The sequence below is a fragment of the Carcharodon carcharias genome, chromosome 1 (assembly GCF_017639515.1).
Source record: "Carcharodon carcharias isolate sCarCar2 chromosome 1, sCarCar2.pri, whole genome shotgun sequence".
NCBI classification, from domain to species: domain Eukaryota; kingdom Metazoa; phylum Chordata; class Chondrichthyes; order Lamniformes; family Lamnidae; genus Carcharodon; species Carcharodon carcharias.
The window spans coordinates 72,934,158-72,948,353 of NC_054467.1; the positions used below are offsets into that span (position 1 = coordinate 72,934,158).

Below are 14,196 nucleotides of genomic sequence, written 5' to 3' on the forward strand. Positions count from 1 at the left end.
ACAGGGAAGTAGGGAGCACAGAGATAGTCCCACACAAAATGGAGAGTGTCCAAAGTATGAAGATAAAATGTGACCTCCACAGCTAGTGCTCCCACTGCCATGTGCAGTTACATTGCTAAGTAAAAGCAAAAAACTGCGGATGCTGGAAATCCAAAACATAAACAAAAATGCCTGGAAAAACTCAGCAGGTCTGGCAGCATCTGCGGAGAGGAGCACAGTTAATGTTTTGAGTCCGTATGACTCTTCAACAAAACTAAGTTACATTGCTAAGTAGTTCGGTGATGATGATGTCGGGTAGGATTTTGCGTTGTGTTGGTTCTCTTCCATTAGCTGAGTCTGGCAACTATGTCCTTTAGGACCAGCCAGCTCAGTCTGTGGTAGTACTTCCATAGAGCACTCCCCCTCCCCGACACCACCCCCCCCCCCCCAAGTTATTCTATGCCCTTTCTACCCTTGGTGCTTTGTTCATCATGAAGGCATATAGATTCAGTTACAGGGAGGGTGGTAACCAACAGAGGTTTCCTTGCTCATGGTTGACCTGAAGCCATGAGACTTTATTGAGTTTGGGTGTCAATGTTGGTTCTCTGCAGCTGGAGGCACTTGCCCTGCACTGTACCATAGTGCTACCATCTCCATGACCGGGACATACTCTGGGATGGAGATGGAGGAATCTGAACTGATTTCAAATATCAGATTGTGCGCGGCGGAAGTAATTACACCAACAAAGGTTAAATGATAGCTCAAGTTGGAAGGAAAATAAACTGGAAAGAAGTATTTGGCCGCCACCTACTGTTGGCAAAGTAACATCATTGCGGAACCTGAAGGCAGGGATTACATTGCCGGGGAGCTTCACTGCGTCGCTACGCTTACGGCCATACTGGTGCCGAACAGAAGTTCAGCGGAAAGAAACTCGGTGAAAGTTTATTGATTCCCCATTTTAATCATTTCGCTGAAGGCCTGGGAATGTTGAGACATTGGAGAAGCTGTCACCGACTGAACCCGTTCTTGAGGTGGCCCCGGGCGGTGAGGGACCTGAGCCGGAGCATTGTCGCAGCGCCCGGGGAGCCGGGCCCTTCCCGCTGGTATTCCCATTCCCATCGGAATCCAGCTGCCCATTCCCACAGTCACTGGAATCCAGCTGCCCATTCCCATCGGAATCCAGCTCCCCATTCCCACAGTCACTGGAATCCAGCTGCCCATTCCCATCGGAATCCAGCTCCCCATTCCCACAGTCACTGGAATCCAGCTGCCCATTCCCATCGGAATCCAGCTCCCCATTCCCACAGTCACTGGAATCCAGCTCCCCATTCCCATCGGAATCCAGCTCCCCATTCCCACAGTCACTGGAATCCAGCTCCCCATTCCCATTCCCAATGGAACCCAGTTCTCCATTCCCATTGTCCCAAAAGTCGGCCCCTGACAACAGAACGGAGACCTGTGCGGATTGGCTGTGCATCCGGCTTCTGGGGGGACACTGCGACCTCGGGTGAGGAGATGATACCGATTCTTTTGTTACTTATCACTTTTTACAATGTGAACCTTGGTGAACTTTTAACATGCAGGCAGCCTAATTCTATTCAAACCACACTGTTGTTGAACACTGCCCCTTCCTCCAAAAACCAGACCAAAGGAATCACTTTGGAGTATGTCACATCACAGGCAGAGAGCTGGGCTGAAGTTGGTAACATGCTTTCAATGCTGATTTGACTGTCAAGAACTAGGTGCAGGAATAGACCATACAGCTCCTAATCTAGAGTCTGCTGTACCATTCAGTACGATCATAGTTGATCTTCTGCCTCAACTCCACTTCCCTCCTGACTTTCATATCCCTTGATTCTCCAAGAAACCAAAAATCTGTCCATCCCAGCCTTAAATCTATTAAACAATGGAGCATTCACAATCTGGGGCAGACAATTCAGAGGATTCACCCTCTTCTGAGTGGAGTAGTTTCCCCCCATCTCAGTCTAATGATCAACCCCTTATCCTGAACTATGTTGTGTTCTAGATTCTCCAGCTAGGGGAAACAACCTTGTCAAGCCCCTTCAGAATCTTGTATGTTAAAATGTGACCACGTCTCATTCCTCTAAATTCGAGAGCATAGGCCCAGTTACTCAGCCGTCCATCATAGGACAACTATCACATCTGAGGGACCAATCTAGTGAACCTTGTTGTACTGCCTCCAGTCCAAGTAAATCTTTCCTAAAACATGGAGACCAAAACTGCAAACAGTGCTCCAGGTGTGGTCTCATCAAAGCCCTGTACAATTGTAGCAACATTTCCTCTTTCTTGTACTCAATCCCCTTACAATAAAGACCAACATGCCAATTTCCCCCCTAATTGCTTGTTGTACCTGCAGGCTAACTTTCTGTGTTCCTTGTATGAGCACACCCAAGTCCACCTGAACATTAACTTTTAGAAGTATCACGTCTTTTAAAAAATATTCTGCTTTTCTGTTCTTACTACCAAACTGAATAACCTCACATTTGCTCACATTATTCTCCATCTGCCACCTTGTTGCCCATTCACTTGGCCTGCCTGTAACTCTTTTCAGCCTCGGTGTCCTTGTCATAGCTTACATTTTTACCCAGCTTTGTCTCATCAACAAACCTAGTTGCATCACTCTCAGTCTCTTTGTCTAAGTCATTAATATAGATTGTAAATAATTCAGGCATCAGCACTGACCCTTGCGGCACTCCATTGGTTGCAGCATGCCAACTTGAAAATGTTCCGCTTATCACAACTCTGCTTCCTGCCCATTAACCAAACCACTATCCATGCTAATATTTTACCTCCAACTCCATGCACTTAGTATTTCTATTAGCCTTCTATAAGGAATGCCTTTTGGCAATCCGCTCCAAGCTTCCCACCATCCTGACTTGCAAATATATCGCTGTTACTTCACAGTTGCTGGGACAAAATCCTGGAACTCCCTTCCTAATAGCACTGGGGGTGTACCTACACCACATGGACTGCAGCAATTCAAGAAGGCAGCTCGCCAAGGGCAATTAGGGATGGGCAATAAATGCTGGTCTAGCCAGTGATATCTTCATCCCATGAATGAATTTTTAAAAATCCAAGTATGTTACATCAATTGGTTCCCTTTTATCTACCATACCAGTTACATCTAAAAAATTCTAATAAATTTGTCAAACACGATTTCCTTTTCATAAAACCACGTGGATTTTATCTGATCATATTGTGATTTTCTAAGTGCATTGTTAAGACTTCCGTAATAATAGTTTGCAGTATTTTCCTGATGACCGATGTCAGGCTAACTAACAGGCCTGCAATTCCCTGTTTTCTCTTTCCCTCCTCTCTTGAATAGTGGCGCTATATTTGCCAACTTCCAAACTGCTGGGTCTGTTGTAGAATTTAGAGAATTTTAGAAAATCATAGCCAGTGCATCCACTACCTCTTCAGCTATCTCTTCTAGAACCCTAGGATGTACGCTAGATTGTCAGCCCTCAGGTCCTAAGGATTTGTGAGCTTTTAGTCCTTTAAGTTTCTCTAGCACTTAATCTCTGCTGATATGAATTATCTTAGGTTTCCACTTTTATTAGCCCCTTAGTTATCCTATTTTCCTAGTACGTAATTTGTGTTTTCTACTGCAAAGACAGACACAAAATATTTGTTCAACATCTCTGCCATTTACTGGTTCCCCATGATAATTTCTCACAATGCTGCCTCGAAGGAACCAAAGATTAGTTTAGCTGTTCTTCTTTTTATACACTCCTAAAAACTCATAACAATCTGTTTTTTTTTATTCCTGGCTAGTTTACTCTCTTGTTTTCCTTTTTACCAAATTTTTGTTTGCCCTTTGCTGTGTTCTCCATTCTGCTGACCACACCACCTGAAGCCTTTTATCTCTGAGACCCCTCTCTCTCTCTCTTTCTGTCAAAGAAAAGAATGGAGACTGACAGTCTGTCCGCAGTTAGCCCAGCTGCTCTTGTCTTGTTTTCAGGTGTGAACCTTTCTCTCAGCAAGTCTCAACCTGGGACCCCCGCCCAGCTGCATGGTAACTGAACTAGAACTCAAAGCAGATTATATGACCCTCTTCGTTCCTCCATTTTACCATGAATTAAAGAGACTGTCCGAAACATAGTCATCTCATAAAACCTTGCACTCATAACAATGTACGTGATGGAGATGGTGGGGATTCAGTGATATTAATGCAATTGAATGCCAAGGGAAGATGGTTAGATTCCCTGTTGTTGTAGATGTTCATTGCCTGGCACAGCCCAAGAGTGAATGTTCCACTGGCCTTGCTGCATATGGACATGGACTGCTTCAGTACTTGAGGAGTTCAAATGGCACTGAACACTGTGCAATCATCAGTGACATCCCCACTTCTGACTTTACAGTGGAGGGAAGATCATTTGTGAAGCAGCTGAAGATGGTTGGGCCTAGGACACTATCCTGAGGAACTCCTGCAGTGATGTCCAGAGGCTGAGATGTTTGGCTTCCAATAATCACAACCATCTTCCTTTGTGCTAGATATGAATTCAACCATTGGAGAGTTTTCCCCCTGATTCCCATTTACTTCAGTTTTGCTACTCAATCAGTGGCTGCCTTGATGCCAAGGATAGTCATTCTCACCTCACCTAGAAGTCAGCTCTTTTGTCCTTGTTTGGACCAAGGGTGTAAAGAGGTCAGAAGCTGAGTTGCCCTAGCGGAACCCAAATTGAGCATCAGTGAGCAGGTTATTGCTGTCTAAGGGCCAATTGATAGCACTGTCTATGACACCTTCCACCACTTTGCTGATGATTGTGAGTAGACTGACGGGGCAGTAATTGGCTCAGGCCATACCTGAGCAATTTTCCACAATTTTGATAGATGCCAGTGTTGTACTGGAGCAATTTGGCTAGGGACACGGAGAACAATCCTTTGGTACTATTTCTGGGATGTTGTCAGGATCATATCCTTTGCAGTAGTTAGTACCTTCAGCTATTTCACGTGGAGTGAATTGAATTGGCTGAAAACTGGCATCTGTGATGCTGGGAAGCTCAGGAGGAGTCCAAGATGGTTCATCCACTCGACACTTCTGGCTGAAGATGATTGCAAATGCTCCAGCCTCATCTTTTGCATTGACATGCTGAGCGGCCCCATCATTGAAAATGAGGATATTTGTGAAGCCTCCTCCTCCAGTTAGTTGTTTAATTGTCCATCACCATTCATAGAAACTAGGAGCAGGAGTAGGCCATTCGGCCCTTTGAGCCTGCTCCGCCATTCATTATGATCATGGCTGATCATCCAACTCAATAGCCTGCTCCCGCTTTCCCCCCATATCCTTTGATCCCTTTCGTCCCAAGAGCTATATTGAACTCCTTCTTGAAAACATACAATGTTTTGGCTTCAACTACTTTCTGTGGTAGCGAATTGAATAGGCTCACCACTCTCTGGGTGAAGAAATTTCTTCTCATCTCAGTCCTAAATGGTCTACCTCGTATCCTCAGACTGTGACCCCTGGTTCTGGACTCCCCCACCATCTTGAACATCCTTCCTGCATCTACCCTGTCTAGTCCTGTTAGAATTTTATAGGTTTCTATGAGATCCCCCCTCAATCTTCTGAACTCCTGTGAATGTAATCTTAACCAACTCAATCTCCCCTCATACGTCAGTCCCGCCATCCCAGGAATCAGTCTGGTAAACCTTCGCTGCACTCCCTCTATAGCAAGAACATCCTTCCTCAGATAAGGAGACCAAAACTGCACACAATATTCCAGGCGTGGTCTCACTAAGGCCCTGTATAATTGCAGCAAAACATCCCTGCTCCTGCACTGGAACCCTCTTGCTATGAAGGCCGACATACCATTTGCCTTCTTTACTGTTTATTGCACCTGCATGCTTACCTTCAGCGACTGGTGTACCCAGGTCTCGTTGCACATTCCTCTCTCTCAATTTATAGCCATTCAGATAATAATCTGCCTTCCTGTTTTTGCTACCAATGTGGATAACCTCACATTTATCCACATTGTACTGTATCTGCCATGCATTTGCCCACTCACTCAGCTTGTCCAAATCACACTGATGCATCTCTGCATCCTCCTCACAGCTCACCCTCCCACCCAGCTTTGTGTCATCTGCAAATTTGGAGATATTACATATAGTTCCCTCAACAAAATCATTAATATATATTGTGAATAGCTGTGGTCCCAGCACTGATCCCTATGGTACCCCACTAATCACTGCCATTTGGAAAAATTGCCATTCACAACTGGAAGTGACAAGACTGCAGAGCTTTGATCTGTTCCGTTGATTGTGGGATTGCTTTGCTCTGTTTATCACATGCTGCGTCTGCTGTTGAGCATCCATGTAGTACTGTGTTGTAGCTTCACCAGGTTGGCACCTCATTTTTAGGTATGCCTCTGTTGGTCCTGGCATGCTCTCTTACACTCCTCATTGAACCTAATACTACCCTTAGCTTCCCTAGTAAGCCACAGGTGAATCTTTCTTGCTGAGTTTTTGCTCATTAAAGGAATCCATTTTTATTGAACATTTTGAATAGTTTCTTTAAATTTTTGCCACTGTCTATTTACCAACATACATTTCCTCTATTTCCCCAACCCTAACCAGCTGTCCCCTCATTTCTACTTAATTTCCTGTGTGTAAGTTCATGACTCTTGTTTAGACTGGAGTATGTTGCTCCCATTTTTAACATGGAATTCAACATGGATGCTATGATCATAAACTATAACATGGATATTATGATCACTTCTTCCCAGAGGATCTTTTATTATGAGATTACTAATTATACCTGCCCAATTGCATAATACTAAAATTGCATGATCCTAAAATAGAAGCAAAGTACTGTGGATGCGGGATATCTGAAATAAAAACAGAAAATGCTAGAAAAAACTCAGCAGGTCTGGCAGCATCAGTGGAGAGATAAACAAGAGTTAACATTGCGAGTTCACTGTGACTCTCCTGCTGTTCCTGCTCTCCTGCTTTTCCTGCACTCTTGCTGTTCCTACTCTCCCCCGTACCTGCTTTCCCCAGCTTCTGTTCCCCCACCCGTTCGCCTGCTCCCCCCCATTTCCTCCTTCCCCCAATTCTCCTCCTCCCCCATTCCTCTCCTCCCCTTGTTCCCCTACTCCCCTCCTCCCCCTCGTTCAACTCCTCCCCCTCGTTCCCCTCCTCCCCCTCCTCCCCCTCGTTCCCCTCCCACTCCCCCTCGTTCCACTCCCCCACTTTATTCCCCATGACCCCCTCCTCCCCCTCGTCGGCCTCCCCACCGTTCGCCTACACCCCCTCGTTCACTTCCCCCCCTTGCTCCTCCTTGTTCCTCTCATCCCCCCTGCTCCCCCTCCTCCCCCCTCCTCTCCTTGTTCCTCTCATCCGCCTCCTCCCCCCTCTCCGCCCCCTCGCTCCTCTCCTCCACCCTCCCCCTCCCTCCATCACTCCCCCTCCCTCACCCTCCCTCCCACCTCTCCTCTCCTCCCCTCCCCTTCCCTCTCCTCCCCTCCCCTCCCCTCCTCCCCTCTCCTCCCCCTCCCCTCTCCCCCTCCCCTCTCCTCCCCCTCCCCTCTCCTCCCCCTCCCCTCTCCTCCCCCTCCCCTCTCCTCCCCCTCCCCTCCCCTCTCCTCTCCTCTCCTCCCCCTCCCCTCTCCCCTCTCCTCCCCCTCCCCTCTCCCCTCTCCTCCCCCTCCTCTCCCCTCTCTCTCCCTTCTCCTCCCCCTCCCCTCTCCTCCCCCTCTCCTCCCCTCTCCTCCCCTCCCCTCTCCTCCCCCTCCCCTCTCCTCCCTCTCCCCTCTCCTCCCCCTCCCCTCTCCCCTCTCCTCCCCCTCCCCTCCCCTCTCCTCCCCCCTCCTCCCCCTCCCCTCCCCTCTCCTCCCCCTCCCCTCCCCTCCCCCTCCCCTCCCCTCTCCTCCCCCTCCCCTCCCCTCTCCTCCCCCTCCCCTCTCCTCCCCCTCCCCTCCCCTCTCCTCCCCTCCCCTCTCCTCCCCCTCCCCTCCCCTCTCCTCCCCCTCCCCTCCCCTCTCCTCTCCCTCCCCTCCCCTCTCCTCTCCCTCCCCTCCCCTCTCCTCTCCCTCCCCTCCCCTCTCCTCTCCCTCCCCTCCCCTCTCCTCTCCCTCCCCTCCCCTCTCCCTCCCCTCCCCTCTCCTCTCCTCTCCTCCCCCTCCCCTCTCCCCTCTCCTCCCCCTCCCCTTCCCTCCCCTTCCCTCCCCCTCCCCTTCCCTCCCCTTCCCTCCCCCTCCCCTTCCCTCCCCTCTCCTCTCCTCTCCCCTCCCCTCTCCCCCTTCCCCTCCCCCCATTCCCCATTCCCCCTCCCCCTCCCCCTCCCCCCTTCCCCTCCCCCTTCCCCTCCCCCCCCTTCCCCTCCCCCCCCTTCCCCTCCCCCCCTTCCCCTCCCCCCATTCCCCCTTCCCCCTCCCCCTCCCCCCTCCCCCCATTCCCCCTTCCCCCTCCCCCCATTCCCCCTTCTCCCATTCCCCCTTCCCCCTCCCCCCTCCCCCCATTCCCCCTTCCCCCCCTCCCCCCATTCCCCCTTCCCCCTCCCCCCATTCCCCCTTCCCCTTCCCCCCATTCCCCCTTCCCCTTCCCCCCATTCCCCCTTCCCCTTCCCCCTCTCCTCCCCCTCCGCTCTCCTGCTCCCCCCGCCTCCGCTCTCCTGCTCCCCCTCCCTCCGCTCTCCTGCTCCCCCTCCCTCCGCTCTCCTGCTCCCCCCGCCTCCGCTCTCCTGCTCCCCCTCCCTCCGCTCTCCTGCTCCCCCACCCTCCGCTCTCCTGCTCCCCCACCCTCCGCTCTCCTGCTCCCCCACCCTCCGCTCTCCTGCTCCCCCACCCTCCGCTCTCCTGCTCCCCCACCCTCCGCTCTCCTGCTCCCCCACCCTCCGCTCTCCTGCTCCCCCACCCTCCGCTCTCCTGCTCCCCCACCCTCCGCTCTCCTGCTCCCCCGCCCCCCTCCGCTCTCCTGCTCCCCCGCCCCCCTCTGCTCTCCTGCTCCCCCGCCCCCCTCTGCTCTCCTGCTCCCCCGCCCCCCTCCGCTCTCCTGCCCCCCTCCGCTCTCCTGCTCCCCCGCCCCCCTCCGCTCTCCTGCTCCCCCGCCCCCCTCCGCTCTCCTGCTCCCCCGCCCCCCTCCGCTCTCCTGCTCCCCGCCCCCCTCCGCTCTCCTGCTCCCCGCCCCCCTCCGCTCTCCTGCTCCCCCCCGCCCCCCTTCGCTCTCCTGCTCCCCCCCGCCCCCCTCCGCTCTCCTGCTCCCCCGCCCCCCCCCGCTCTCCTGCTCCCCCGCCCCCCCCCGCTCTCCTGCTCCCCCGCCCCCCCCCCGCTCTCCTGCTCCCCCCGCCCCCCCTTCGCTCTCCTGCTCCCCCCGCCCCCCTCCGCTCTCCTGCTCCCCCCCCCGCCCCCCTTCGCTCTCCTGCTCCCCCCCCCCCCGCCCCCCGCCCTAATCTCTCCCCCCCCCCCCCACCAATCTCCTGCTCCCTCCATTCTCCTGCTCCCCCAATCTTCTGGCCTCCACCGCACCCATTGTCCGCATAAGGTGATACTTTGCGCATCATAATATCTACAGTATAAACTCTATTCAACAGTGTGAAATACTTGAAATGGCAAAAAAAAAATTAAAACCGCAGGCCAATTTGTTGGAGGGAAAGCCCTGAGAAATTTCTCTCTGACTCCCCTACTTGGGCAATTGAAAATAGTCCAGGAGATCACTCTGGCCCAGAGAATTCTATGCAGTATCTGTGTTTTAGGTGATCTCTGCTCTAGCCAGAAACAGGCTCGGGTATCATTTGAAGGAACTTCATGAGCTTCCAGCCAGTTCCAAAGGTCCACTGTTCTCTAGGGAAAAGAGGCATCTCCTGACATCTAACCTAAATCTGGCCTTAAGCAATTTAAAATTGTGGCCCTCGCGATTCTCCCTAACCTGTTTAATTGGAGAAAAACTGTCAGCTTTAACACAGTCATTCCCATTCAACAATAACAACAGATTGCATTTATATAGTGCCTTTAAGGTAGTAAAACATCCCAAGGCTCTTCAGCAGAGTGCTATCAATCAAAATTTGACACTGAGCCACATAATTAGATATTAGGCCAGATGACCAAAAGCTTGATCAAAGAGGTAGGTTTTAAGGAGTTTCTTAAAGGAGAAGAGAAATTGGGGAGGAAGTTCCTAAGAATGGGGCCTAAGCAGCTGAAAGCATGATCACCAATGGTGGAATGATTAGAATTGGGGATGTGCAAGAGGCCAGAATTGGAGAAATCTCAGAGGGATAGGCTGGAGGAAGCAACCAAGATCAGGAAGGGTGAGGACTTGGAGTCGAAAACATGATTGAGAACTTTAATGGAGGATTTGCTCCATTATTTAATTATCCTCTTTTATAAGTAAATTTGAAAGCCCCTTTTAAAATAATTCATTGGTTGTGCTTCTGTCAGAATTGTACATTCTAATCACTCTGGTGTAAAGAATTAGTTTTTCTAACCCCATCTTTAATTTTTATTATAACAAAGTTATTCCCACTTGTTACCATATTGGAAATAATTCAGCGTTAATTACCTTATCATGAGCCCACATAATCTTAAGGACCTTGATTATGTTACTTTTCTCAACCTGAGTGAAGATCCTGAGTGAAAATCTTTCTTCACAACTGTAATCTCTCATCCTAGGTTATACTCTCTTAAATCTGCACTGAAACTTTTCCATTACTTTTATGCCCTTTCTATCAGGGGATGCTCAAAACTGTGCAGCTTACCAGCTGCAGTCTAATGAAGACTTGGCGCAAATTCAAAATTAGTTGTATGTTTTTATGGGTGATTTATATTCTTTGCTTCAAGGTTAAGTCTACTTAAATATGCAAATTGGTGTCCTGTGGAAGTTGTAGAGTCCAGTTTGAATTTTTGAGATCTAATTGGGTGGAATGTGCACCAGTTTGCATTTTTGTGGCCTTTCCTACCTGTGCTGCCACTGTTTAATGACCCATGTCTTTCCACATCCTGCAACCCTGTTTTTTAAATGATGCAGAAAAAGAAACCATGACTGATTTGGACATGGAATAATAATTCCTTTCACGCTTGGTTTTTAAACATGAAGCATCACTTCTAGTCCTGATATCATATTGTGGGGAAGTTAACATAACAGAAAACATACATTCAAAAGCTACAGCTCTACACCAGATGGTGAAAATTTGAAAACTTACATTGTGTTCCAAGTTGAAGCATGTTTACATGTTCAAGTATGGAATGTTTGAACTTACTCAAATTTCAGCGATATTTGCATGTTTGCCCACCACAATGTACTGTTACCCTCTTCCCTTGACCATTGTCTCAGACTGAACCAGACTGTTTCCTCAGTGCCCTGTTTGACCCTGACTTGAGCTTCTGAGTCCATGGACTAAATTTTCAGGCCCTGCTGAGGTCAGGCTTGAAGGCAGGTGGAGTCTGAAAATACCAGCGTCGGCTGCTGTGCCAATCTCCTGGCACTGTTCCCAGTGTTGGCCATTTTGGGGTGGGGGGGTGGGAGTGGGGAGTGGGGGTTGGGGGCCAGGCAAGGTCGTCTGCTCCAATGAGGTGGGCACCCAATTAGGGTCATGAGGAGCTTTGTTAACACCATTTAATAGAGACTGGAAATTTGCAGTCGGCCTCCAGTTTCCTGATGAGATAGGTAGCATGTCAAATGCCTGGAGGTGGACCCAGCAACAGGATGGGATGTCAGCACTCTAGACAGCCTAGAGACCCTCCCTGCCTGCCTAGATGTGGATGCAGTCAATATCTGCCCTTTAGACGGAATCCCCTAACCCCACCTCAGAGTGGTGTGCTGGCTAAAGTCTCTTATTTTAACTAAGTTTTTAAGAGTAGCTGAGAGAGTACCTTTCTGAAGTACTGTCTCAGTAACATGCCATTCATTGCAGCCGGGTGCTCCTCTAAAGCTGGAAGGCCTCTGATTGGCCCTCCAATTTCAAGAGCCTTCCCGCTACTCTTAATTAGGCTGGGAACCTGTCTCCCTAGCAATAAAAGGGCAGAATTCTAACAAGTGACCAGCGTCTCCTTGCCAGGGGTGGGCTTGGGAACTGGAAATAGTCCCAGCTCCTGTTTCCTTCCCCACCCCGCCCCAAAGCCAAAATTCAACCCTATGTCCTCTTCAGCACAGAGACCTCTCACTTCCATATTCATAACATTGTCTGCTTCTAGATTACCTCAGCCCACTTGTTCCTTTGTCACCTGTCTCCTGATCAGCCTTCCATCCCCCACCTACCATTAATGTTAGCTCATCCAAAACTCTGATACACCTATTCTGCCTGCAACAAAGTTGGCTTACCCCTTGCTGATCTCCAGAGACTCCCAGTCTCTTACATCCTTAAATTTCGAAATTCCTAATCTTATGTTTAAATGTCCTTCCGCTCTCTAATTCTGTAATTTACTTCAGACATACAATCCTCCCTTCTCCCATGCCATGATCTCCATTCTGCTCACCCTAACCTCTTGTGTGCATCAATCATCTCAAATCTTGAGCTGCCTAGGTCCCACTTTTTGGAATTTCTTCCCTAAATCCCTCAACCTTGCTCTCATTTTTAGGATCTTTCCTTAGAATCTACCTCATCAAACAGGTTTTGCCATCCTCCTAGTCTCTTTGAGTTCAGTGTTCATTTTTTGTCATTTTTTAATTTCATTTACGAGATGTGGGCATTGCTGGCTAGACCAGCATTTATTGTCCATCCCTAATTACCCTTGAGAAGGTGGTGATAAGCTACCTTCTTGGGCCGCTGCAGTCTCTGCGGTGTAGGTACACCCACAGTGCTGTTAGGAAGGGAGTTCCAGGGTTTTGACCCAGCGACAGTGAAGGAACGGTGATATATTTCCAGGTCAGGATGATGAGTGACTTGGAGGGGAACTTCCAGGTGGTGGTGTTCCAATCTATCTGCTCCCCTTGTCCTTCTAGATGGTAGTGGGCTTGGAAGGTGCTGTCTAAGGAGCCTTGGTGAATTCCTGCAGTGCATCTTGTAGATGGTACACACTGCTGCTACTTTGCGTTGGTGGTGGAGGGAGTGAATGTTTGTGGAAGGAGTGCCAATCAATCTGTGATGTTCCTTGGGAGATTTTTTTCTATATTAAAGGTTCTATATTATTACAAGTTCTTGTTGCCTCAGCTTCCTATCTGTACCTGAGTTCAACAACTTTTTTTTATTAAGGTATTTTATTGTGAATCCTCCATGTGTTCAGTTTGTATTTAGTATTATACTTCTAATCACCTCAAGGTGGCAGTGATAGATTAAAAAACATGTTTTAAAAATTTTAGAGGCAGAATGAGGAGTATCAATCACTTATTTTAATGGGATGTAATAGTTGAAACTTAGAGAGTCCCTAAACTGAAAATCATAATTCTTTATTGCTGAGACTGTAGGCTTGTTTATAGGCACCCAATATTCTGTGGTTCTACAGCTGGGAAAGTTAGCACAGAATTTGTCCTGCACGATTGAATTATAAGTAGTGATGTGTTTTATACCTCAGAGCTTTGCAGAAATGATACACTTGTTTGTATGTCTGAACAGGACAGAGATGGTGGATGCACTGATAGTAACCTTCCAAGAATCCTTAGATTCTGGAAAAGTTCTAGAGGATTGAAGAACGGATATTGTAACACCCTTATTCAAAAAGAGAGGGAGACAAAAACAGGTAATTTTAGGCCAGTTAGCTTAACATCTGTCATTGGGAAAATGTTGGAGTCCATTATAAAGGATGTAATAGCAGAGCATTTAGAAATACATAATCTACTCAAGCAGAGTCAGCATGGCTTCATGAAGGGGAAATCATGTCTAACAAATTTATTAGAATTCTTTGAGGAGGTAACAAGCAGGATAGATAAAGGGGAACCATTAGCTGTAATAAATTTGAATTTTCAAAAGGCATTCGATAAGGGGCTGCGCACACGGCTGCTTAATAATATAAAAGCCCATGGTGTTGGCGGTAGTGTATTAGCATGGAAAGAGGATTGGCTAACTAATAGGAGAAGAGAGTTGGGATAAGGGGGGCATTTTTGGGATGGCGACCTGTAACTAGTAGAGTGCAACAGGGATCGGTGCTGGGGCTTCAATTATTTACAATATATATAATGATTTAGATGAGGGAAGTGAAAGTACTATTGACAAGTTTGCGGGTGACACAAAAATAGGTGGGAAGGCAAGTGGTGAGGATGACACAAAGAGTCTACAGAGGGATCTAGACTGGTTAAGTGAGTGGGCAAAACTTGCCAGATGGAATATAATAT

The 14,196-nt window shown here is 48.7% G+C and overlaps 1 protein-coding gene across 1 annotated transcript in view; it reads left to right on the top strand.

Moving 5' to 3' along the window:
* Positions 1-825: 825 nt before the first annotated feature.
* LOC121283940 overlaps positions 826-14,196 on the top strand; it is a 197,618-nt gene continuing 184,247 nt past the window's right edge. Inside the window, exon 1 of the mRNA XM_041198739.1 lies at positions 826-1,486. Within this exon, the coding sequence (XP_041054673.1) occupies positions 964-1,486 (523 nt within the window). The 5' untranslated portion in view covers positions 826-963. The remainder of the gene's footprint in view (positions 1,487-14,196) is intronic.